General features: G+C 37.9%; 1 protein-coding gene across 3 annotated transcripts; it reads left to right on the top strand.

The window, feature by feature from the left end:
- fndc1 (fibronectin type III domain containing 1) lies at positions 1–27357 on the top strand. 3 transcript variants are annotated; one of them, XM_087805812.1, is made up of 22 exons: positions 1–134; positions 4189–4365; positions 6320–6388; positions 8395–8625; positions 9357–9455; positions 9529–9646; positions 10711–10898; positions 11928–12035; positions 12116–12304; positions 12381–14756; positions 15106–15218; positions 15581–15692; positions 16042–16401; positions 16605–16664; positions 17530–17655; positions 19265–19498; positions 21796–21904; positions 24725–24804; positions 24924–24953; positions 25534–25695; positions 25788–25910; positions 26723–27357. In XM_087805812.1, the coding sequence occupies exons 1-22, from the start codon at positions 62–64 to the stop codon at positions 26836–26838; spliced, it is 5253 nt and encodes a 1750-aa protein (XP_087661938.1). In that variant the 5' UTR covers positions 1–61; the 3' UTR covers positions 26839–27357. The 3 variants fall into 3 exon arrangements, with proteins under 3 accessions (XP_087661938.1, XP_087661939.1, XP_087661940.1); XM_087805813.1 differs by having other exon boundaries at positions 21–134; positions 4192–4365; XM_087805814.1 differs by lacking the exons at positions 1–134; positions 4189–4365; positions 6320–6388 and having other exon boundaries at positions 8607–8625; positions 9389–9455.
- The last annotated feature ends 173 nt before the right edge of the window (positions 27358–27530 follow it).

The raw sequence follows: 27530 nt of genomic DNA, 5'->3' as shown, positions 1-27530 counted from the left end.
AAGAGGAGGAAGGTTTTCTCCTTCAGCTCGCAGCAGAGTCTCTGCTCCATGACAAATCACAATGGCTTTAACCGCAGGCTGGACGTTCTTTGCGCTCATCGTGACTCTCTGCGCACCTGGACCTGGATGGACAGGTGAGTCCATCAGTCTGGACTTCTCACTCCTTCCTCATCTGAAGGCATTTTTATTTTGTTTGCAAAAAATTCAAGAATATTTCATATTATTATATTATTGGAATTTTTTCTGCCAAAAAGCTAGTTCAAAAGTTTTTTTTTTTTCTAAGGCTGTTTTTATTATTAACATTGAAATATTTTAACAATGATTTTTGCTGTAAAATCAATTGTATGCATTTGAAGTCTTCATTAGAACTTTATTTTAATTGTAATGATACAGAAAGCTAGATATAAAATGATGAAACTAGTTACTTTGATTTATGTGCGGTATTTGTTGCATGCTGGAAAAGTGAAAAAATAAAATATTTTACTTGAAAAAAATATTTGAAACTGCAGATTTAAATGCAATCATGATATGAAACTTGAAGGCTGAAAAGTCAAAAAAACAAAATATGATGCTGTCGAGGTCGTCAGTAGTTGAAGGGCATTATCTCTAAATACCAGCTTCTGCACCTGTAGCTACAGAGAGATAATGATGTTTATCTGTCGCAGCAACTGAGTTTTTCACACCCGAGGGCTTCTTGGCGCATTGGTCGTTGACCTTTCTGACCTCTTCTCTGCTGGGCATGGATAGATTTTGACAGACGCTGTGAAAGGAAAAGGGCTGTGTAATATCTGTACCAGTGGGGGGCAAAAAAAAAAAGGGGCCTGTGGGATGAGGTGCGCAGAAATATCAAATGGAGAGAGATCACGGGAGCTCTGGTCAATAGACTATGTCAGCTTCTTCCACACGGACACAGACCCCCGACTCCTGGGAGGTACTAATTGGAGTCGGCTAAGTGGGAAGGAAAAATGGGATCATCTCCTTCAGCGGAATTTGTCATCCTTTTCTAGGTAAATCTTTACCTCATGGCAGAATTCAATTTTCAGGAATATTTAGGAAACTATGACGTTCTTATGGATCCAGGGGCACTTTTCACGATGTTAACATTTTCCACAACATGTGGTTCGTTTGATCACCTGACATGAGCCCCCCAACCCCTCAAACACCTGTCAGAGTTTACAGCTCGCGTCATGATGTCATCGCCCACTGCTCCAATCCTGGGCCTGGACAGCACCTGTCAAAGCGACGTTGATGTCAGCGGAGAAAGTTGTTCATGCCAACAGTAGAAGGCAAGACCTGATACATGAGGGTGGTCCAGGTCAACGTCACGGTCGACTTTCCTTGAAGAACACCAACAATGATCCAAAGTTGGATTCATGCAAATAAAGACCACCATAGTCCAAAGTATTGAAGTATATCATTGCCATCACAATATTGAATGGTTATATTTAAAAATGTAAAATGTTTATTTATTTATTTTTTATTTAAATGTTGTTTTTTTAAAGCATAAAAATCTTGTTTCGAATAATTGTAAGTAATTTATATTTGTGCATTTCTCAGTTAAATACACAGTTAAAATACATACTTTAACAGGCCAAGACAACATAGTGACAAACACAGGATTTCCATTAAGAAAAGAAAGAATTAATTAATTCTATAATTTCTATATTGAAAGGTTGAATGTCTTTTTTTAAATTTAATTAAAAATTACCTCTTTTTTTTTGGTTCTAAAAACATTTTCTTTGCAGGTATAGTTTGATATTATGATTCCAATAATTAAAAAATAACATTTTCTATTATTTAATTTGAAGCGCTTTAAGTTCAGACTTTTTTTAAGGAATATTTTTGTTATTTGAAACATAGAATAATAGTTTTAATAATTGAATCCAATAATTCCTTTGTTGTATTCTAAAATGAATTCAATAGTTTCTATATTAAAATGAATTGATTTTTCTTTTTATTTCTAATATAGTACATTATTTAATTAAATTCTTCAATAAAAACAACACCTTTCAATAAATCGAATCTAATTATTTGTAATTTTAAATATTGAAAAAAAAACAGCATTTCAATAAAAAGTGTCAACATTTGAAATTTTTAATTCAACCATTTAATATTTTGATGGCTACTACCCATTCACGTCCTTGGTGCCCATAAGTATTAGATTTTAAACAAGTCTTATATATTTAGATAGCTTAGAGACTTCATGGAGTGACTTGATGGGCTGGATTTGGTCCTGGAGGCTCAGAAGGTTTGTAAAAGACCTTCAGACGTGACATCACACGATAAACCAGGTTCTATTCTCACAAAAGTGTCTAAAACACAACTCAAAGTTTCAGAGTGATAATTCAAAACTCTTGGTGGGTCTTCACAGTTTGTTCAAACACACACCGAGAGGAGATCCCTGGTTATTCATGGGTATTTAGGATGTTTATTAAGGGTTAATAGCAGACCTAGCGAAGGTCAGTGGAAGGTCAACATCTGTAATTTTACCAACTTCTACAGTTAGAGCCTCTTATAAACGTGGAACGCCTTTTAAAACACTCCTAACTGGTGTCCTACGACCTCGGGGCGTACCTGCACACACAGGTGCGCGACTCTTCTTCCTCCACACATCAATTAGGTAACGACGGTGACATAATGACCTCAAGGCACTGCCCTCGTTCCTGCATACTTTCCAAAAGCCTATCAGACTCTTTCCATTCCACATCAGCAGGATTGTTTTATTGTCGGGTTTCTCTTGGTTACGCCTGGAAAGCAAACCTTCCTCCGTCTGCTCTCGAAGTTACGACCTCGCAGCAGCAGAATTACTTCTCCGAGTGTTTATCTTTCGATTGGAAACAGGTTCACGCTTGAACGACTTTTGGTCAGAATCAGAAATATCAAGCTCGTCTTTATTGATGGAGGGGGAACCAGATTGTTATTAATGCAAAACGGAGGAGTCGGTCTGAACGACGCAAGAATTGAATGGAACCAGTCTGGACTCTCGCCGTCCAGTGCTTGCCCAGAAAGAAGGAGGCAGGAACTAAAGAAATGTCTGGAAATACAGGAGCAGACGGAATGTGAAACAGTAAAGACAGAAAGTGAAGCTCCAGCTGGAAACACACCTGTACTTGTGTTATGAAGTGAACCTAATGAACCTATGCAAGCTGAGACACAAGCATCTTCTCATCTACTTCACCAATTATGTTGCTTCTGCAAAACCATTCCTTCAGCAGGCATGATGCCAGTTATGCTACTTTATGGAATCACTTCCCTTGATAAAAAAATAAATGAACTTGTGAAGAATATAACTGCTCTTACCAAACCTCTGCTCTTTGATTAGAATGATATTTTTCAAAATGAGGTCAAAAAACGAACTATTTTAACTGTCCAGAATCAGGGACACAATTAAGAGATATGTTATCACTTTTTAACTTGTGTATTTTCACACTGCTAGAATGAACAAGGGTGTCCAAGAGTAAAACATGTAATTCGACTTTATCCTTTGCCTTCTATTTGACTCATATATTCTACTCTGGCGGAGGAACATCCAGAGATTAATTTGTCTTTGTTCAGATATATTTTAACTTTGCACTGGAAGTATATAATTGTTTGGATTTCAAATCATATCTAATCTTTATCATTTTATGGTTTATATTTCTATAAATGTGTTTAAAGTATATATATATTTTTTTAATAACATCTACTATCAAGATGCAAATATTCTCAGAGCTTGTTCATTTTTGTGTCACAATTAAACTACGGGTTGCTAGATGGCAGCAGTCTTTACGTCCTTCTCAGCTAAAGGAAAAAATGAATTCCCGTAAAAAGATCCAAGCGTTGACTGAGGACGAGAGGATACAGTCGACTCCAGCAGTTTTTTCAAATTGACTTTTAGACTAGATGTGTTAGTTTCAAAACAAATAAATAATTTACACATTTGTAAAGAGTCATGTGGTCGGTAAATTCTGTACAATATTACAAATATAAACTGTTCTTCCTACAGTATTGCAATATATCGTCATATATCGTACTGTTGACCCTGTATCGTGACAGAATCTTGCCGATACACACCCCTATTGCAGGAGAATGTGTTTGTAAACAGAACAGTTTTTTTTTTACTACGTATTAACAGAGTAATGCAATAAAACAGCATTACAAATGGATATTAAGCAGTGACATTTTATCCAGATGTTGTTTGCTCCACAGCAGAGAAGCCCCCCAGACTACCCAGTGGCAGACAGACCGGTCTGAAGGAGAGATGGGAACCTTCTATCCACCTGGATGGAAAACCCGTGGATCGTTTTGCCATCGGCTCCCACAAACCCATGAGGACTCATCGCTTCACTAAGGCGGACAGTAAACCTCACCACGTGGAGGAAGTCGGTAAGATGTTGTTGATATGAGGCCTGGTAGGTCTCTGCTGAAGACCGGGATAATGTGACAACAGTGATGGGATGGAAACAAATGTGACACCAGGGAGTTTAAGTGAAATCTATTTCATTTTTTGAAGACAAAAACATAGTTGAAGGGACTATAAACGATTCCAGAGCACGAACAATAACTTTGGCTTTTGGATCCTGGAGCTCTGCACCTTTTCAAGTCAAGTGCCAAAAATGAGTCAGGGATGAGCAGAGACGGAGCCAGAAGGTGATCGGGTTCGTGAGAGATTAGCTCATGATTGGATGAGAGATTGTCAGGAATCAATTGAAGCAACTTTTTTTTCTTTTTTTTTAAATCCATCTTGGTAGTTTAGATCTGATTTTTCTCACCCACGTTGTAAAGTTAGAGACTTGTCCTCCTTGTTGTTGAACACATGTTCTCCATTCCCGGCGTCTTCAATCCGTTTCACATCAGCAGCTGAAAAGTGGGCGCCAAACTTTCCAAACCCAACTCCCCGAGCACGCTGGCATTGTAGTCCTGCATTGTAGGGGATTGTGTGCGAGATTTTATGCGTTTGTGGCGGCCTTGTTGTGCGTCCAGCTCTGATGTGGTTCTCCATAAACGTCTTCATGGCAGTGACGCCTCAGACGCGCTGCTTTGGAATTCCTGACTGACGTTTGCGGCATCAGTCGTCATAAATAACACCACGCTGCAGCCCTCACTTACATTCACTTCTGGACGACTGCCTGTAAAGCCCAGAAGACAGACGGAAGAAAAAGCACTAAATATTTCTTCATAGCAGAGAAAACAAAAATGGGTTTGACCCGGAGAGACCTTCTGCATCCAAGCTAAAAAAAAGTTTTTCTGAAAATGTCTGGCTTGAGACTGGGAGTTGCAGAAAACTTTCTTCAGTACTGTCTTTTATTTCTCTGCTGAATTATGTCTAGGCCCCACATTTCAGGATCGTAAAGTTTTGAAAAATGACCAGTTTTAACAAGAAAAAAGACCCAAAAGACACAAAATCTAGCTCTTTTTCTACATACTGACACTTGATTCAAGAATTCATGGACGTGTTCCACAGATTTTTTACCATTATAGGATCATCGTTCCATCAAATGCTGCCCCGGTCATCTGGGACAGATGGTAATCACGTTATTAAAAAAAGGGTTAGCTAGCATAGCAGTTTGACCTCACCTCATTTAGCCAAAAATGCAGAGCTAAGGTGATTCATGATTGGTAAACGGCTCTTACTTGTAGAGCACTTTTCTATACTAGGATATATTCAGTTTACACTAAGTTACTCATTCACCAATTCACACACAGTCACACTCGTGCCAGCTCAACCATCAGGAACTTGCTCATGGACACAACGCCACAATCTTGTCCGGAGCTGGGATTGAACCCACAACTTTTCAGGCCAAAAGTCCACACTATCTGGGCTATAACGCCCTGAATGATTTTGTTTCAGTTAATGATGGCCTTGGATGTCACACCTGTACAAATAAAAAAGTACTTACTTGCTTTTTTTAAACAGTCAATTCTATAGTATTTTAACTAGTTATGTAGTTTTTTTGTAAACAGATTTCCACGTTAGTTCAACATTTACTTAGACAGGTGTTTTGAGCGTAAACAGGAAGTTAAAAATTCATTAAGATTTGTGGTTATCCCAACATAACTAAACTTAATTGTGGTGAAAATCAGATTTAATGACTCTATTGGTTGTAATATTTTAATTTAATTCCAATGTTATTAGGTAATATTTCCTGTTAGATGACGCTCTAACCTCAGTCGGTTATTCTTGCTATACCGAAAGGAAAAAATCAAACCGATTGAACCCATTTTTTGTGTTTGAAGAGGCATCTCGGGTTGTATCTGGATTGTACTTTAACAGGGTAGTTTTAAATGTACAGTAACTAAAAAGATTCAAAAAAATAATGAGGTCTTGTCTTCATTTCAGACCCTGAATGGGTTAACCTGGATGGCTTTGCTGTGCTGGGAGGTGCACCTGTCAAAAACTCATCAGCAGGTAAATCTGATCCCTCTTAATTTTACAATAAAAACTCAGGGGTGTGGTTCATCTTGCAACATGTATAGCGTAGCGCCATCACAGAACAGGCAGAAGTGTAATTTACAGCTTCGTGTCTTAGGGCGACAGGCTTCTTTTGTCCATTCCATTAATTCCTCGTCCCTGTGGTAGAGCCAAGAATCTAAAGTGCATGCATGAATCTGTCTCCTACATTTTGACGACTGCCTTTATTTCTGGGTTATCCAAATATCACAGCTATTCCAAAGAAACATGAACTGCATTCCTCCACGTTACGCATTTATCACATTATAATCTGTGTTTCACTTTCAACATCCTTTTAAGAGAAAGGAAAATAACAATCCATCACTGAGGTTCTCAAATTCCTCCTAGAGGGGACAGGCTTCAATTGATCGCTACCATTTCAGTCCTCACAGAGCAGTTTTTTCCAGATAATTTGATTAATCAGTTGCCAACAAAGAGATGAGTCAGTTATTGTCAGACACAGTTCCTTTCAGACTTTTAACAGAAACATAAACCAGTTTAAGAGGGAAGTTAGGGAGATATCTCACAAAATAGTGTTTTTTTTTGTTGTTTGTTTTATATCGTTTTATATTTGGTAGATTTATTCAACAGAACAGATTCATGAGAAGACTGTTACACGTAAAGTATTTGAAAGATAGGCAACCATCCATATATTGCTACCCAACATACTGGGAATTTGCTCTGGAAAACCACTGCATTGGAGTGAATGCGGGCAAATGTTTTTTTTTGTTTTGCTTAAAGCGTAGCGATATATGTGTAAAAACACAATTCATAAACATAACAGTGTTTAGTTCGCTCTACCTAGATATATATGGTAACATTGTAGGGGTATGTATTGGCAAGAACCTGGCGATATGATACATATTACGATACATGGGCTAACTTTACATATTGTAATACTGTAGGAACAATTGTAGTATATTGCTCAGCTGTTGTTGCAGAATTTACAGACTACATGACTCTTGACAAAGTCATTACTCATTATTTTGAAACCAAAATAAGTCCAAACATCAGCTTTAAAAGATGCTGGAGATGACTGCATCCTCTTGTCCTCAGTCATCTTACTTTATTGAACTATGAACCTTAAAAAGCCTGGGATAAAAAAATTAAAATAGGATTTGAAAGCCAAACATAAAATAAAAAGAATGTTGAAAAAAAAGATAAATTAATTAAATGTTATCGAATATCGATGCAGTAATTAAATAGAAATATACTATATATAGAGTATGTGACACGAGGACTATATAAGCTATATATAGCTGTATCGATATTTTTAACACCCCTACATTTTTTGGGGAGGGATTTCCATCATTCATTAATTTTCTACCACTGATTTCATTTATCCAGGTTGTGGGTAGGCTAGCGACGATCTTAGCTCTTTTAAAACGTTTGTTATATCTTTTTCTTCCTAGTTATTTTCCAATAACACGTTCATATGTTTGTTTCTTTAGCCATTATTCAAAAAATGTTCTTCCCTAATTATGTTTTTACACTTTATTCCCTCCTCCATGTATTTCAAAGGTTATTTTAAAACTTTGTGACACATTTATCCTAAGACTGCTACACATATGAAATACATATTTTAATTTATACAAAATGAATGAAGTAATATTTAAAACTGTGTTTAGGGAAACAACCCTGTAGGGGATTTGTTCATTTTATTGGGCGTAAAAAAGGAGAAGTCCAGCTTGGAGTCCAAATGGAAAGACAATAGTTTTGTTCTGGTGTCATTTTGATGACTCCAGATGGTAAACTAAACAGCCTGAGTCTCATTTATATCCAGAACCAAATGGTTGGACAGAATACAAAAACCAAACAGAAGAAAAATGCAATCACGTCTTGGTGGAGAAAGTTTTCGATGGTTCGTTACAAAACGAAGCTCCAGACTAAATGCAGAAATGATCATAGAAAGCATGGATATTAAGAGGATATTTGCATCAAAAGGATTATTTTCTCTCTCGCAGGTCTATTCAGGCCTGTCAATGCTCGGCCGACTGTAGTTCGAGCAGCAAGAGTGGACAGGAACACCCATCCATCTACCAGCAGTTCCACCAGCAGAATCCACAGAAGGGCTCCTCAGTCGTCTCTGGGCCCCGGACAGCCACAGAGACCGTTGTTAAGAGCCCGTTTGCTGGAGAGGAGGCGCCAACATGCCACCCAGCCTCAGTCCGACCAGAGGAATCGGCAGAAATTAAGTAAGAAGACATTAATAACTAACTCAATTGAGTGTTTAAAGATGGACAACGAGTTGAAAGCACTGGCCACAGACCTTATTTATGCATCACTGATGATGACTTATGGGGATTAGTACTTTATTTATCACACATTTAAAGATGTGTTAGTGAATTTTAATCTCTTTGGAGCATTTTACTCTCAACCTTTGCAGATTCTGAAGTGCTATATTGCTAAAGGATAAGTCACTTTTTCAAGCTTTAAAATGTTTAACTCACCCAAGATAATAACATAGAGGTATTAACAGTTTAACTAGAATGTAGGCAATGTCTACCTCCACCATAAAGTTAATTTCACAGAACGTTATGAACTGATCAATAAACCACTGACCATGAGTTAAAAAATCTTTTTGCTTATGGCAAAAGCTTAGCTTCCTGACCAGGAGTCGAGCTAATGCTAGTTGCACAAAAACAATATGAAATTACTGCTGGTGAAAAACAAAAAAGTGATGATATTGTTTGTAACAAAAAGACAAAACTTGTATTGACCCAGGATGACATTTCTTCCCCACATCATCATCATCATCATCTCATTTGTCAAACTAATACGGTGACTTCATGTTGTCCATCTTTGAAGTGTTTATTAAGTCTCTGTGTGGTACAGCACAGCTAAGCTTTTTACATCTATAGATGAGCTGTCTTTAGTGTCCATGGTGTAAACCCTGGCCGTGCCTGGTATCCCTTTCTATTCATAGCGTCTGAGTCCGTTCATGTGGTGTCACTGCAGGCACAGAAATCCCCGAGCCAAAGCATCCCTGCTAACAGAGCATCCGCAACCAAAACCACCACCCCAGGTAAAAAACATCTCATTGAGTTTTTGGATCAGTTTATAAGTAGAATTTAATGAACAATCATGTTTGAGAACAGAACCTCCCGACTATACGGCCCGAGACATCAGTGTCAGGGTCATGTCGCCTCAGTCCGTCCTCATCTCCTGGATCGATCCGGCTGTCGAAATGGGAAAGGTCGATCCATACGAATCCAGGTAACTATCATTGAGGGGAGGCATTTACTGTATCTAGACAGACTGTATAAAAACCACAACAATATCAAATGTAGTTCATAAACTGGATCCTTAGAGAAAAAAATGTAATAGTTTCAAATATGACCTCTAGTAGAGGTCGCAGAGGATAAATCTGTTTGACTCACTTCCAATACATTGTGTGTGTCTGATTGAAGCCGCAGAAACATTTTGGCAAATGTACGTAAATAAAGCTACGCTTGTGGCTCTGGGTTGTTGGCCTTTGAAAATATTCCTGACCACATGCTGTTGATGTAATCCAGCTCAACGTCTGAGTTACATGGTTTCACTCTGTCAGAATTGACAATTCATTTTGAGAATAACAAAGTCCCACCTTGATGAATATATAGGACATTTCCAGAGGGATCAATAAAGTTTATCTATCTATCTATTTGATGCATTGTGTTTTAAAATTAGTTTTGAAAAAAACAAGGATGTCTGCATTGATTTATGCAAAAGTTACAGTCTGTTGCCAGTTGACCAAGATTTTTAATATGACCTCAGTTTGGAATGCTTTAAATTCATTTATATTCCATCTTAATATAATAGAGGGTAACTTTCTGATCATGTAGTTGCTCAAAATAAATGGGATTAACAAATAAATATAAATCAATGTATCAGTTTGCAATTTATCATGATTTATTTTAATTTATGTCCAAAGGATGTACTTCAGAATTCTTTTTTTTACACATTTCTTGTGATTTTTGGACGTTGTGTTATCAACCTTTATGGGGTGTTTCCGCTCTCAATACCTACAATAGACCTTTTGCTACGAAATCCTGGAGAAATGGGAAAAAGATTGATGAATGTTTTACAATTTCATAAACCTTTAGTAAAATCAATATAACATTATTCAGATGTAAATCGACTTTTAATTATAATAACAATTCCAGCTTCCAAATATATATGTGAGACATTAGCCAGAAAAACAAACTCTAAATTATATATGAAGTCACCACACTGGATTTCATAGACACGTAACAACTAATGTGTTTTGTTCGCAAAAAAAAACGGTTGTTTTTGTTCAGGTCCTACACAGTGAGGTACAGGGAAAAAGGGGAGTCCGCTCGCTGGGAGTACAAGGACAGCATGCAGAAGAGAATGATGATTGACAACTTGGCCGCGGATGGCATGTACGAGTTTGCCGTCAGAATCTCTCAGGGGGAAAATGAGGGGAAGTGGAGCGTTTCTGTCTTCCAGAGGACCCCCGAGTCAGGTATGTGTAGCTAAACATAGACATAATTGTTGATTGTCATGTTGTAGCTAACTCTTAACCCACTTTTCAAAAATACAGAGCAGCAAGCCAAGGTTGTGGCATTCCTTTATTAAATAGTTATACTGCTCCGTGCTCTCTGCATGACCTGCAGTTAAGAGTTGTTTAAGGAAACCTCTTACCCTCTCCACCAGGGGTTCTATAAAAGAGAAACCAAAAAGTCCAACAATCCATAAATCCTTTTGGAAATTCTATATCTTAGTTAAAACAGAGTTACAACTACACTGAGTGATTTATTCGCTTATTGGATTACTAGTGGTGAGGTTTTACTCCAATCTTATTTCAGATGATTCGTCCAAAATCAAATGGGTCTACAGAAATGAATAATGCGGGACATTTGTCAGCCAACCATGACTCTGCTGTATCATGTATTGATACCAGTAATGCCAGTTATCATTGACCAAGTATCTGAGATCGAAATAACACTGGTTCAAACCAAATGTGCATGAAATTAAACCTAAAAAGAAAACAATGCCAAAGCTTGACAAATCTTTTATGACACAACTTTCAACAATCCAGAGGGTTTCATTATACAAAATGTTCAAAAACCTGGTTTGATTTACATCAATGTTGAAAAAAACTACTAAATGAGCTGGAATGGATACTGTGAAAAAACAATTATTTTATATAATTTTATCAACACAAATACACTTTTAAGAAGTAACAGGAACCTGGATATCCTTATGGATACAAATCCAAAACTTATTCATGCTGGGATAAAAGTTTAAGTTTGCCAAAAATAGCGAAATTTGGCCACAATCACTTAGACTCAGCGCTGAGAAACCAGATGGTAGATTTCATTGAGAAGGAGATGGCTTGTCTCAAAACAGGGCAATTATTGGGAAAGACTAATTTAGTCTTACATAACCATGTAATGATTCTTCTGTGTTCACTGGCAACACCCTTAACATCAGCGTTTAACTTTGGTTGCTGCTCTGATCCAACATTATCCTTTATTGTTTATCTTTTAAGCACCATCTGGACCACCGGAGAACTTTGAGGTCAAGCCACTGCGGGGAAAAGGGACCGCAGTAGTTGCGACATGGGATCCTCCAGAAGAACCAAACGGCAGAATACGAGGTCAGGCCGAGATGTTTTGATCGTAGACATTTTTTGTTTTTACCTTCTCAATAGCTGTTTACGTTTTTCCCTCTACACAGAGTACATCCTGTCTTACGCTCCTGCTTTGAAACCATTTGGAATGAAGAGTGTGACGTATCGTGGAAGCACGACTTCAGCTAACATTGATGGTTTAACCCCGGGAGACAGGTACATCTTCAAAATCAGAGCCACTAACAGAAGAGGACAGGGTCCCCAAAGCAAGGCCTTGCCTGTTGTCGTGCCAGGATGTAAGCGCTTCACTTTGTGTATATGATGCATTCATTTTTGTCTGCTTCTTAATTTTAGCTATTGTTGTGTTGCCAGCTAGCAGAAGTGCCTCATCAACCTCAATAACAAAAGACAGCCGAAGGACTAACAACTCACCAGTTGAAGAGGAAACCGACGATGATGACCTAAGGTCAACGCAGACACCAGAAGAACCAACGACAACCTCTCAACCACCCTCTAAATCTTCTTTGAATAGACCCGTGCGACCACTCTCCCACACACGTGCCTATCATAGTATCTTTTCGTCTGTGAGGGGTTCAGTCAGGAATGGAGCCGGTCGGAATTCATCAAGACGGAAAGTAGAAGAGAGAAAAGAGGAAGAGGAAGAGGACGAAGAGCAAGAGGAAGAAGAGCCTGAGGAAATTATACACACAACACCAACACCGGTTAAAGAGACAACCAAGGCAGTGGTCCAGGATACGAGGGAAGAGCAAAATGAAGTTGCTCCTGAGACAGAGAAGGAAACGGACAAGAGTGAAGGGAATGTGTTGGAGACCCAAGAGACAGACAGCCTGAAATATGTCACGCCTTCCCCTGTGAAACTTCCATCTGTTTCTCAAAGTAGACGGAGACCTATTAAGATCAGAGTCCATCAAAGATCAGGGTCTAAAGCTTATACCACCACTGCGACCGCCCCATTCACAATATATCTTTCCACAACACAGTTACCCTCCAGGAAAGACACAGCTTTGACAAATGAAAGAATAATTTCCACTAACCCCGGTGTTTCAGCGACAAGTAATCCAAGGTTGACCGAATCACAACATCAAAAAGAGAATACACACATTGGCAAGTCAACTTCCCCCGGTGGACGTTCGAGCGGTAAATCTTTCGGCTCTCGGTATGGATATGGTCGGAGACAGTTGCTCCCCAGGGGGAATTCAACTCGGCTTTCAAACGGATACAAACCAAACTTTCATACACCATCCATTAATTCAGCTGTAAATTTACCCAGCAGAACATCACACAATCCAAACACTGAAACTTCCCAGTCCACATTACCTGACTCGAGGCCTCAGACACAGGGAGAAACATTAAATGTCAACTCTGACACGTTGACGAATCCTAAAGTTACAAATACTGTTCATCCTGCAGCATCTAAAACTGCAACAGAGGACGAGCTTCATAGAAAAGCATCATCAGATAATAACGATTCAGTCGAACCAACGTCAGAGTCGGACACAAATACACATAAACATGTAAAACCAAACAACCCTTCCACAGCACACAGTGAGTCATCGTTGGTGAGAGTTTCTCAAGGCTCTGCAGGTATAAACAAGAATTTAAACACATCACCAACAAGTGAGAGAACACATGTGGCGGAAAAGGATGAAAGTAGAAGTGTTGACAGGGGAGAAAAGGAAAATTCAGAGCCTACATCAAACTATGAAGAAAAGCAAAAAGAAGAGGATAAAATATCCCAAGAAAGAGAAAATGGAAAAACAGAAAAAACTACCATTCCTCGAACTCGGAATCCAACTTTTGCTGAAAGATTTCTGAACCCCAGCAGGTCAGGTTCAAGAGTTGTAACAGCCAGGAATGGAGCTAGATTGCCGTGGAGCCGGACTTCACCCTCTCTGGCAGGAAGACCCACGACTAGGGGAACCTCTACGAGGGTCTCTGGGGCAGCTGGTGCTGCCGGTGTATCCTCAATACAAGAGACTAGTGAAGACATAAGGAGTTCTTCCTCCCAAGACTCATTAAAGAATGACGTGGGAACAAACTCACTCAAGCCTTCATTGGACAGTGGAAATAATAACAGAAATCCAACGACATCCTCGTCAACGTCATCAACATCTTCGAGCATGAATTTAAACAAAAATACGGACTCCAGTGAATCGATTGACAAAGAAACCTCAGATAATAATAACCATGATCAAAATCAGGATCATCTTGACACTGGGAACAGAGAAACTCAACAGGCAAAGGAAAATGAACCAAAACTTGTTGAAAAGCACCCAACCTCGGCTCCACAGGAAACCTCGAAAGACAATGAGAGTGTGAACACGAAGGAAACACAGTCAAGACTTAGACCTGGCTCTGCTGTCCCTGCAAACCGACGTCCCACTTCTGGAAGGCCTCGCTATCCTTTCTTGTCCAACAGACAGTCAGGAGGCTCCAAACTCATAAGACCGCAAACAGAAAAAAACTCCAGAACTCAGGATTCTTCAGCTTCCTCTTCATCTTCTACTGGTTCCTCATCCTCGTCTAATACACCCGAGTCCGTTCCAAACACAGATGGTTCTCCTCGCAGTGTCCCCAGTGTGGTGAACACAGGAAGCACAACAGAAGACAAGGCCACATCTTCGTTGTCAACCAGGGACAGCTCAAGAGGACAGGGTGGCAGGACCCGCTACCCCATGATGAGAAAACCAAACAATGGAGGAGCAACCAAGCCAGAAATTGGAAATGGTAAAGAAAATGAATATTGAATGAAATTGATTGAATGCTATCTCTTAACCCTTGTGTGGTCTCTGGGTCAAGGTGACCCGAAGGCCCAGAGATCTCGGTAACTATATATGCATTTATGGAAGCCAGTGAGGTCGTTCACCTTGAGCCAGAGATAACACTATGATTTGTTTTAGGGCCTTCTATATCAACTTTAGTTGGGGAGAAATTGATGGATACAATATTTTGACGCTATAAAAGATAGTGAAACTAGAATGGCTTTAGATTTTGTCTCGTAAAGTCCCATAGTTTTTTGCATATTAACGTTACAAATATAGGTAAGAACTGAACATTTACTCTTGTTTGCAACAAGGTAAAAATGGACGACCAAATCTGACAGAAGCCGACAAAGACACCTCATCTGCCCGTGGTACAGGCAAAGCAACTGGTCAACGGTTCATCACAGGACCAGATGGAAACAAATGGGTAACAAGATATTTTACACCTTTTTTCTGTAGGCTATTTTGACTTTCTTCCAAGGTTTTCTATTTGAGTTAATCCCCTATCTAATTTCCTTCACTGTACATAGTTTCAACATCAAAGAAAAAACAATTATGTCATCGGTTCTGGTAAAATGATATTCTGGGATAGGCTGTTCATATAGGGTAACTTTACTTCATCAAATTATCAATTTCAATATGTGACAAGAGAAAAAGAAAATAGTTTCTAGGGTTCACTTGAGAAAGATACAAGTTTTATTCATGACCACAAGTTTGGAAGTGAAAGAAGGGTGTATATCCATGAAATTTGGATAATCGTTTCCTCTTTATTCCCTCCCCTCTGCTAAGATTGTGGACTTGGAACGAGGTGTTCTTATGAATCAGGATGGGAGAATTCTTCAAGATTCTCAAGGCAAACCAAAAAGAGTAGTGCTTGGCGAGGATGGACGCACTATTTTCGGTAAAGTTTGCATGTTGTTTATCGTTTAGCCTTTTTTTTTGTCTCAAATACCAAAAAAGGTTATTTTGGGATCTTTTTCCTTAGCTAAATATTCTAGGTTCTGTTTACAGGGCAACGTGGTGACTTAGTGGTTAAAAACGAATGCTTTATGTGTGCTTCTCTGTTTTCTCAATACTCTTGTGGGGATTTTCCTTGGACTGGTTTTCATACACAGTTAAAATCATGAATTGTCCATAAAATACAACACTTTGTAACTTTATTTAGGGGAATAAACACAGGAAAACATAATGAAACTACTTTTTATTTCCCCAACAATAACAATCATTCTTGCTTGTGTACCTTGATTTAGACCACATGGGCAGCCCCTTATTGAATACTGAAGGCATGGCTCTGTTTGGTCATGGAAGAAACAGTCGACCTGTAGTCAACCCCAAAGACAAAGTCCTCCTGGTTGGAGGTAAACCTTTACTTGGACTGGATGTGCCCCAACGCAGGACCACAACAACCACAACTACCACAGCAACCACAACTACCACTACCACGACATTAGCTACAACAACCACACCTGAACCCACCACCGCCGAATGGACAACTAAGGAATACACTAACGCGCCGTTTCCAACGTGCCCCCCTGGAACATTCTCCAGAACCGATAAAGATGGTGATCCAATTCTGGACCAAGAGGGAGTTTTGGACTGTTACCCAGAAGGTAAGCTCTAAGTTATTCACAAGCAATAATCAAATTGTTAACTTTCTGCCGTCGAGTTAGGATATTAAAAACTCCCCAATACATTCCCAAATCTAGAAGATTGCCAATGGTCTACACAGGGGGTGTATGATGAAGATATACCATCTAAAATATAGAATTGATGAGCAGAACTGATGCTTGACTTTCTTTTGCTACTCTGGCAGAGGAATCCTCTGGAATGGAAATGGACAACATGGTGCCTGATGCTTTGGACCTTGAGAAAGGTATCGGCTTCAGACCGAGGTGTTGACACAGATTGTGTCTCCTGCATTGTTTGCATGTCCCCTTTGTTAAATCTGTTAACTAACTACTGTCTGTCCTCAACATTGTTCTATTTGGTTTGAGTCATTTTCATTTCAGGAAGCAATTTTATCTTTATCAAAATAAGATTGAAATCTTATCCTAGCCACCATTACACTTCAGTTATTACATCTCTTGTCCTGCCAAAAACAAGATCCAGCGTGGTCATATAATTATAATCATAAGATGAGACTGACTGAGGTCAAGAAATAACATTCCCCAGGACATTTTATTTATTGAAAATACAAGCTAAAGATGTGCGTTACCACTGAACAATGACAAAAAAACATATTTTCTTTTCCTCATGTTTTCTTGAGGCTGTTCAACTAGTTTGATCGTCAACTTTGGTAATCAAGTCACAAGACTATCATCATGACCAGCCATTATTTTACTGTGAAGTTGTTTTGAAATGAGCCTCTAAGTTTTCATATCTGTCACGTTTCATTACCTCTGCCGTTGCATGTGAGCGTGAAAATGCCACTAGAAAGAAAAGATCTGCTGGTGTAGCATGACGAAAAGGAAACGGTTCAACTGCTGCCCCTTATTCCCTTTCACTTATCAGCTTCACACATCAAAAGTCTTCCTCACTGGGAAAATATGTGTAAGAAAATATTCCACATGGAAAAAAGCTCCAAAGGCATAGGAGCTTTTTTTTTTTTTATAAACTGTGAGCTCATCCTGCTGCCTGCAAATATACCCTGACACTTTTCTTTTCTTATAACAGCTTGCTACATTATTACAGTGAGATTTATGACGTACAGCAAGTTTTACTGACACTTTGTTCGCCAGATGAGGTTTTCACAACCGTCCCATCCACTACAACGACGACTTCTTCGACCCCAGTGACTGACAACAGACCTCACAACAGAGGACCTTCCAATGAGTTTGATCTCAGTGGGAAAAAGAGGTTCACAGGTACAAGTCCTCCACTCTTTCTCTATAATCTATCACGCTTCATGACATCCTGTTATGTAAACCACAAGTGCAACATTCTCTTGAAAAATACTTAAATAATAAGTTATATATTTTTTAAGTCACTCAGTAAAGCATGAACAGGAAAATTTAAAAGTATAAATGTTGTTAATTTATACATTTCACAATGATATGTCAACATATTAATATATTTCTGTGTATGTAAATAAAATTCCTTATTATTTTTAGTCCATGAAATAATGTTTTTACAGGAGTCAAAACATCAGTATAATCATTCAATTTTTAAGTGTTAAGACAACTATTTCCTACTGGAAAGATCAGAGTTTTTTTCCAAACTGCCATTGAAGGAAATATATTGACACTAAGTAGATAAGTAAGTAAGTAAGATAATTCTATGTTTTGAAGATATCACAGAAAAAGCAGGAAAATACATCATATTTTTTTAAATACAGTAAAACCTTGGATCCTGAAAATATCTGTTTGCTTTTTTTTTCCACATTTTAATTTATATTTTAGTCTTGCATCATTTCTCTGCTTGTCAAAGTTGATTTGGGGAAAAATAATAATTGGGCAAAACATTCTATTCCAACTTAGGAAAAGAAGATGTTTCGGTCAACTCGGTTATTTTCATATTTGATTCTAAAACAAACTCTCCTACTGCTCCCTTTCTTTTGCTTGTCAGAGGTGAAATCTTGCAATAACATTTGGGAAGTCTTAAATGTGTTGAAAAAGAAATTGCTTCCTTGTGTTATGTGTATAAACATATAAATGAAGCAACCATATGACATGTCAACATTGTAGCATACAGGTCAACGGGATGTTTGGGTTTTCACTTCCCGACTTTATACTCGTGTAAATCCGAACGTTGAATAGTGTTGGCCAGCAACAGCATAAAGGTCTCCAGAGGTTCCAGCCAAAGTCCAAGCAGGGGTTTTAAGATGTTTCAAATATTTACAGCTGAATCCGCATCTGTTGTTTTTACTTTTGGGGAATAGTTTTGGAATTCATCAGTAGAAGATAGTCCTTCACGTGTCTAATCATGTGATGTCAAACCAGTTAACACAAAAGATTCATTGCTTTACGTAATGTTCCCACAGAAAAAACTTCTCAGAGCTTGAAACATGAGTATGAGGTAGTAGTTGTAGAGCCAAGTTATAGTTACAAATAGTACCAGAGGTAGGATGACCACCATGAAACAGCGGATCCACACACTACTGATTTCCCTTATGGATTATCCACTCAGGTCTTGGTCCTCTAATATTGCGATTGAAGGTTTGTTGACCTTCAAGAAGCCATTGGTGATTTCGACCACAAGTTTATGTAAAGATAGATAGACAGATAGAGGTGAGGGTTGAGTGCACATTTTGTAGTAAAACATGCATTTCACTCAACATCACACCGGTGCGGGACATTTAAATTTAGAAATAAACCTTAATTTTAGCACTGGGTTGTAAAGTTTTGATAACATCCCAACCTCTGGACTGCAGGCCTCAAATAATAAACCCGAAACAATTTCCTCTTCAAAAAATAACTTAAATTATCCTTTAAATGTTCAATCTTGAAATTTTATTTTTCGTCCTGTTGTCATCAGCGCCGTATGTAAACTACATCCAAAAAGATCCCGGCGCACCGTGTTCACTGAACGACGCTCTGGATTATCTCCAAGTGGACGTCATCGAGGATCTGATGGAAAAGGACAAGGCGACCAATCAGAACCAACATCCGAAGAACAAACCCCATAACCTCACTGTGGTCGCCATGGAGGGCTGCCACTCATTCATAATTCTGGACTGGGCCCAACCGGTGAAGGATGACATGGTCTCAGGTAAGAAATGTATCTTGGTGCAAGTATAACGGTTTTGTTTTGTTGACAGAGTGACCCGAAGGATCAAGATCAAAAAATGTGGGTCGAGATAGGAGGACCACGATATGGTTGGACAAAGAATGTTGGGGAAAAAAGACAGTGAGGTTCATAAGTGATAAAGAAAGATAATAGTTGGGTTTGGATAAGATGATTTTGATGGGTTAAGATGGATATAATAAGATATGAAAGCTATAATAAAGATCTAGTAAGGAGGATTACATTGGACCAGAGCTGATTGAGAGAGGGATACCTGAAGATGAAGTTAAAGAGATAACAAAAGCTTTCAAATGTGTCTGAGATGATTATATGTTACATAAGCAAACAGAACGTTATGACCTTGGGAACTGTAAAATATGTTTTCCCAGTATTGTCTTTTATGATGAATGAATTGGCCTGAAGAGAATTCAGTTTCCTGTCCATGTTGGCGACAGTCTCGTCTGTGATTTAACACTTTAGCATCAGTTTTTGGACCTTGTAATGGTCCACTTTGAAGGTCCAAACCTGCCAACACCTCAGCGAGTCTAAAACAATCTCTGTGAGTTGAAACAACATCTTTGTGTTTGTCTAAAACAACTTATTTTTTCTTGTATTGTTTTTGTTAAACTCTCCGTTCTGCAGACATAGTTGACGTGTCACTAGAATCCCTCCTGACTCAGAGTTTCATAACTTATTCCACCAATTTATCGTTCATGAAAAACAGACATTTGGATCCCGGCTCCCGAGCTCCTGCAGTTCCTTATGGAAACCCAACATTCCTGTGATCTGGAGAGTGACTGTAGTTTGACACAGTGCAGAACATGGGCGACTTTTATAAACCCTGCTATTTATTTGGCGTAGTGTAGGTGAGTCTAATCTTAGGGTCTTGTAGCTTTACAGCTTTTTTGTTCTCTTTTTTTCGTTTCTACTCGTTCTTCTGTTTTGCCTCTAGGCAGTTTCATGTTTCATTGGTCTTGACAGCTGGCCCCTGATCACTATTTTTGCTGGACCGTCATCGCTCAGAATTTAGTTTTATCCCATTTTCTGGTGTTGTGGTCCAGGAAGTTGTTGAAGTACAAGTGTTGTAGTGCTGATGTGGACTTTATTGTTAAAGATAAGTAAAGAAATTCCAAGTTAAACTATGGAAAAGGAAAAGATTTATGAAGTTGTAATATTCAAGTTGGGTCTGATGTAATGCAGGAGAATGTACGTTTAATTTGTTTGGAAAAATGTCAAAATATCTTCATTGTTTTGTATAAGATTACAGTATACATTTAGCAAACACAATACCATGATGATTACAGTATATATTTGACACTCAAGCATATAATTGAAGCTTGAAATATAACCATCAATATTGTTGCTATTTGATCCAGACCTTGTATCATTTTAATTACACAAGGGTTTCCTCGGTTTATTTAAAAACACAACTGAATTATATACTCTATAGCATCAGAATCTTAGAACTTTATTGCCAATGTTGTAAACACAACATAGGAGTTGGCTGTGGTGTCAGTACAGAACATGGAATAAAAAGAGGTTAATTTAATTCAATACAAAAAATGCCAAAATAAGATAGAAGACATTACTATTTAATGAACTTTGATGAAATTAAAATGACATGGACAAGTAAACAGTTTTGGACTTAAAGGGTTTTTTAAAGTGAAAATTTAAACTTCACTCATTTTCCACTCATGTTGATTTACGGTTGGGATCATTCATTATTCATGGTTTTGAGTCACAAAAACAAGTTATAAAACAAAAATGCCTGAAAAGCTGTCTTACTCAGACACACTCTCGTCTAACTCCCTCTCAGAGAACACATAGCTGCATGTGCAAAGAAGCTATGTGACAAACCTTTTCCCCTCAACTTTAACCTTTATTTTAAGATTTAAAAAAAAGCCAAGAATCAAGTACAAATAAGACCCAAATTAATTATGTAATGAAAAAAGAAAAAAAAACATTTCAACATCACCAGGCAGCTGTGTTGGTGTTTCTCCAGCATTAGAGTTGGGAACTTTATTTGCCATATTGGACACTTTAAAAGGAAGATTTTAAGGATTACCATTTTGAGATTGTTCAGCAAATACCAGCAGTGCAGTTTATGGTAGATTTAAAGACGCCACATGCCACAAAAAATAATGGTTTAGCTAATAAAACTTTAAACAGTCTGTCTTTGTTCCTGGGATTACTTTTTAACAACACAGATGAGACTGATCAATTTTCTTTTTTTCTGGTCCGTGGCTCTTATTTATTTAGTTTTCTTTGAATGTTTTTCTCAGGCTACATGGTCCACAGTGCTTCCTACGACGATGTTCTCAACAATAGATGGTCGTCAAGCTCCTCCAGTGGGACACATCTGGCGGTGGAGAATCTCAAACCTAATTCCAGGTAATGAATCATGTTATGTTTTCTGTTTCTTAGTCTTATTTTGGAGAACATTCCACTGACCATTATTTTGCCATTACGCCCATCCATCCATCCATCTTTTTTTTTCTCAGGCAGTCTTACGCAATGTTGGGAGGGATTGACTGCAATCTTTTTTGTTTAAAGAATTGTGAAAACATTTTAGTTTTCTGGATGTTGAATGAATTCTCAAAAGGCCGAGAAACAGATTTGAAGGAAACATTCTCCACCAAAAGATAGGACTTCAGTGTCTCCTCTTAACCGTCTCCAGAATATCAGGATTAATAGAATGAAGGGACATTCAGCTGAAAAAAAATTCATTTCACTTTATTTCACATTTTAAAATCTTCTGAGAATTTATGTTTAATTAAATATTCAACAACTTATTTAATGACATAATAACACTTGATGCATTTTATTTCCAAATTCAAAATACATGAAACATGCTACTTTTTCTTTCAGTAGAATATTTAAATAAAATACATTATACAAGTAAAATAATATACAATCAGATTAAAACTAAAGTATATGTCCTTTTACTTTTATTTATTATATATGTAAGTTTTTGTATTACTAATTTAACAGCCTTAGTTTGGTTTCCCACTACACTTAAATAAAAATGTATGTCATCACGTTGATTCTTAAAATGTGTAACTCTGTTTATGAGTGTAAGAGATAAAATTACATGTGCCAGAACAACTGCAACACAATATGGTTCAGCATCACAAAACACCCGGTGCAACACACAAGTGCAGAGGTATGAGCAGGTGGTTCAAAATATTCTAAAAAGTGGGTCCCAACGGTATTCAATATTCTGCAACCCCAGGTCTGCATTTTACTGAAGAGATAGTTTAAAGGTCACTCAATGTTTTTCTCTCTTCCCAGCGACTGAGCTACTCCAACACTAGACACACACTTGACATGTGGTCAAATCCCCAAAGATCAACACTCAACTCTACTAGTTAGCATGAGTCATGTGAACACTCAGAGTATTGCGATGTTATTTTGAGGACTGTTGACAATATCTTGATCTCTTGTACACTCTCTACACTTTTTTTCCGAGTTTGATTTCTCTTGTTTTCTCTTAACTCTGTGAATTTCATCTTGAAAAAAAAATCTATTTAAAAATATTTGGATGTCAGACCGGCTGAATTGCCTCAGATCAAATGGCAGAGATGGAATTATTTGACCTTATTCTATAATTACATTTGCATGTTTCAGTTTTAAAAATAGCAAAAATTTAAGTGAATCATTATTTGTGTGTTCTGATAATACAGAAGAGGTTAAGAAAATGGTATTGTTAGAAAGTTTTCTTTGTTTTTGGGTTAATATTAGATGCTGAGAGAACATGTGTTTAAAACAAAAGGATCTTTATAGTGAAGCTACGTTAAAGGACTACAAAACAGACTCATAAAAGGCTACAAAACATTACATAAGACCGGATAAAGAATTTTTAATGCTTTGTTATTTTATCGTGTTTCATTAAGTTTCTTCTCTGCACCTGTTTTGTATCAGGAATTTTCAAAACAAGTCTGTTTCTCTTCTAACGTTATCAGGAGACTCATCACTGATGCTGTCCGAAACGTCTCGACCAGTTCAAAATTATGTAATCGCCTTTTTTTTTGGTTTCGCTTAGTTGTTTTTTTTTTGCTCACGTCTCGTCTTCTGTCGTCTCAATGTCTTCCATAACTGCATCATTTCCCTGTCGTCTCCGGCGCTTCAGATCCTTCACTCGCTATGGCTCGTGTGATAGAAACCAGACTTTGTGGTGAGAGTTTTTGGCTAGAAATGGACAGACCATGAACTCACTGTGTGTGACCTCGCAGTCGTAAGAGGAGCGTGCACACACACGTGCGGGCGTGATAGAACACACATGCACAAATGCACCTTCCATCTGCCGTGGAAAAGTTTGCAAATGTCATATTTGTCGGACACAGGTGACCGGAGCACAGATATTTTCTCTTGGAGTGTATTTGTATGGGAAAGTAAACGTGAAACAGACGAGCAGGGAGGGGGAACTAAACAGAGGATTAAGAGAGGAGGTAAACAAATCAGAGACAAACAAGTCCATCATGAAACTCTAACGTCAACGAGGTAGAAAAGACAGACTTAAAGCAGGAGGGAAGATGTTTTAAGACTTAGGCAATCATAGGAAGCCAAGTTCAAAACTGAAATCGAACCAAAAGCTTCATATTTTTATGGTTTTCCTGGCTTTTGTGAGACACATAAACTTCTTTTTACATCTGGCGTATCTAGTTTCGGGTCAATTATACAAAGTAATGCGATTTATCAGCATCTGTTAGCAAAAAAGTTCGAAGGCTTATGAATGGATTTCAATAACAGATCTGGAATTGTTGATAATGAGACACATGTTAAATGTTCTGGATTACCATTTGTATCCAGGGATCTTTAGTTGTTTTGCTTATATATCTGCAACCCTCTGTGAGAAACATATATTTTGTTGAATTACTAAACTAATGTATTCTATTCTCATTTAATGCAATAAATCCCTCTTTAGTTCCTTTAGTCCCTGTTGCTTTAAAACAACCAAGCATATGTTTTTAATTGACTTGTTCCATTTGTCTTCATATCTATATATTGCTTCCTCATCTTCAGTCAGTCTTTCTTCTCACTGTCTCCGACATCACGGGCCAACTTATTTCACTGTGACTTTCGTCCAACAGTGAAACAGATGACTCCTAAATCAGCGGGAATGCAGTCGTCTGCTGAAGTCATTATGGTCTTTCAGTGGGGACACATAACAACCACGTGTCTTATTAAAATCTCAATGCTTCTGTTTGTCAGGTACTACTTCAAGGTGCAGGCCCGGAATGTCTTTGGTCTGGGGCCGGTCAGTGATACACTCACATATGTGACTGAATCAGGTTCGTTTTATAAAAACTGAATAATATACTGAGATGTATAAGCTTTATTCTGTATCCTTGCCAATAATAACCTAGTTAGTCTGTGAACTTATTGCTGAAAAATGTCTTTCCACTTTCAGACGATCCGCTGCTCATTGAAAGACCACCTGGTAAGTTCATTATAATGATCTTGAAAACAATTTACCATCAGTGATTGGCCATATGAGGAAGTTTTTTTAAGATGATAAATGATGTATCGTTAATTAAATGTCGTCTTCTTAGATGGAAAAAACAGAAAAGAGGAACACTTATACTTAAATAGGATAAGTTAGAAGAGATTTAAGAACTAAAAAATACAATTAAATAAAAGTAAATTTAATAATAACTTGTTCTTAAAATAGTTTTGACTAATTCAATGTACTTTTATTCACATTTACTTAATTTCACTTCACTGCATAACTTTATTTAATACATTTCATATTAAATCGTTTTCCTTATTTATTCATATGAAATTCATTATAGATTTTAATAGATAGATGCAGTCAGTAGCTAAAATGTTTACGTTTCCTGAACCTGAAAGAATAAATATAGTTTCCAAGTCATCACTAAATGTAACTTAGACTGAGTTAAATTACTGTTTAATCTCTCAAAGTGACTTTGAATTTAAAGTTTTATATCTTTTAGTATTTCAACTAATATGAACGTATACTTTGTGTCATTTTCAAACATATTCCTGTCCTTGCTCCCTAGGCGGAGAGCCTATCTGGATCCCCTTCACTTTCAAGTACAACCAGGCCCACAGCTCCTGTAAAGGAAGTCAGTATGTGAAGAGGACTTGGTACAGGAAGTTTGTGGGTGTTGTTTTGTGTAACTCCCTACGATACAAGATCTTCATGGGCAACGGTCTGAGAGGTAAATGGTTGTTCTTACCATGGCATTGAAAATCAAAACGACCTTAGTATTTCGTAATTCAAATATTGTATTCTCACTTTTTGTGCCAACAGAGCCCTTCTACAGTATAGGGGACACTTTCGGAGAGGGAGAGGACCATTGTCAGTTCGTGGACTCTTACAGAGATGGGCGAACAGGTCCATCCTACATGTCCAATTATCTGCCATCAGCAAACGGTATGTATTCACTCTCAATGATCATTATACATAGACGTTGAATAGTTCCATATCTTTAAAATTGCTCCTCTTTGAAACATTCCAGTTTTATTAGGTTTCTTTCTTAGAATAGACTGTAAAAATATGTGGACGGTAAATCTCTGGTTTGGGTTCGTCCAAGTATGGCATTTGGAATTTTAAGGCTTGATACCGAGTCGGCCCCAAACAAGACTCAAAAGCAAGTAGTTGTCCCCCGGATTTTTGGCCAGAGTTCTTTTCCATTACCAAGTAGTTCTGACTTGTAGAAGCTTGTAGAGGACAAGCATATTCCTCTTTGTCTTTCTGTGTTTCCTGTCAGGGGTTGCCAGTCATTGTCCTCCACCTTAACCAACTCTAATTCCCTAATACCACCTATCTTCTTCATGTCCTCCTTTATAGAGGACATCCTGAATTTAACAATCCTTGCCTCCCTCTTCATACTTATTGTTATTTAGTATTCGTTTATTTAAAAGGGGACAGGGCAATTTCATAAAACGCATGGTGAATAAAAAATCCAGAAATAGCCAAAAGGCAGGTTTTCATCTTTAGTCCCCTGGCATTGATGTAAAATCACAACAAACTCACAAAATCACAACATCATCACAACAGGCCTATCTTCTAGTGTGGGCACTTGTGGGCGCTGATAAGCCATATTTTCAATTTGTTTTGTGAAGGCCTGGTACGTTGTGAGCAGTTTAACCTCTTCTACTTCTTTAAAGACATGTTTGAATGAGCTTTGTTACACTGTGTCGTAAAGAGTTAAGGTAATATTTTTGTTTTGTGTTGTCCTTTAGGATACTATCGCGCCTTCCGTCAGCAGCCAGTCACGTTCGGAGTCATAGGTCGACGTACCGCCCATCCATTCGTGGGCTGGTATGAATGTGGCGTGCCCATCCCTGGGAAATGGTAGAGATGGAAGAAATGGACATTTCATTGCTACCCTGGCAACTCTTATACACCCTGCGGCAGGTTCGCACCTCCACCCGTCCTGCTCAGATAAACTGACTCTGACCTACCACAAATAAGAAGACATTCTAATCCAGCTTCTCAGAGAGAGGATATAGTACTTCGCTATGCACTTTTTATATAAAGCAGTTTGTATGTATATGAGGGAAAAAGAAGCATGTGTGCTCATTTACGTTAGCATTAGTCCGAAATTATCCTTACTCAAATATCACAGAACCCCTTATTTATCAAATCACTTATCAGCAGTGACATTGGACCAAAGCACAGGACGATTGACAAACGACGGTATCAGGCACTTCAAGCGTGTGTATAGGTCTGTTTAGATTTTTGTATCGTTTTGTAATGGATTTTAACCAATGCTTGTGTGTATTTGTTTTGTCATTTTGTGTGTTTTATTTTCACAATTTTGGAATCCACCATTTTTTGTATGCAAAGAATAAAGTGTCAAATATTTGCTCAGGAACTATGCTATATTAAATAAAGGTGCTGTTTGAAATCACATCATCCATAAACATGATTAATAGCATATTCTCTTATACTGTTTACTTCTCCTCCAAGATCCAGGTAAAGGTCTGTTTTCTTTCAAGGTAGCAACATTTTTTAATCGTTAGTTTTAACCGTGTTAATCCATTTAAT

The sequence above is a fragment of the Callionymus lyra genome, chromosome 13, assembly GCF_982586985.1.
Source record: "Callionymus lyra chromosome 13, fCalLyr1.hap1.1, whole genome shotgun sequence".
Lineage (NCBI taxonomy): Eukaryota > Metazoa > Chordata > Actinopteri > Syngnathiformes > Callionymidae > Callionymus > Callionymus lyra.
This window is presented reverse-complemented; position numbering and strand designations above follow the sequence as displayed.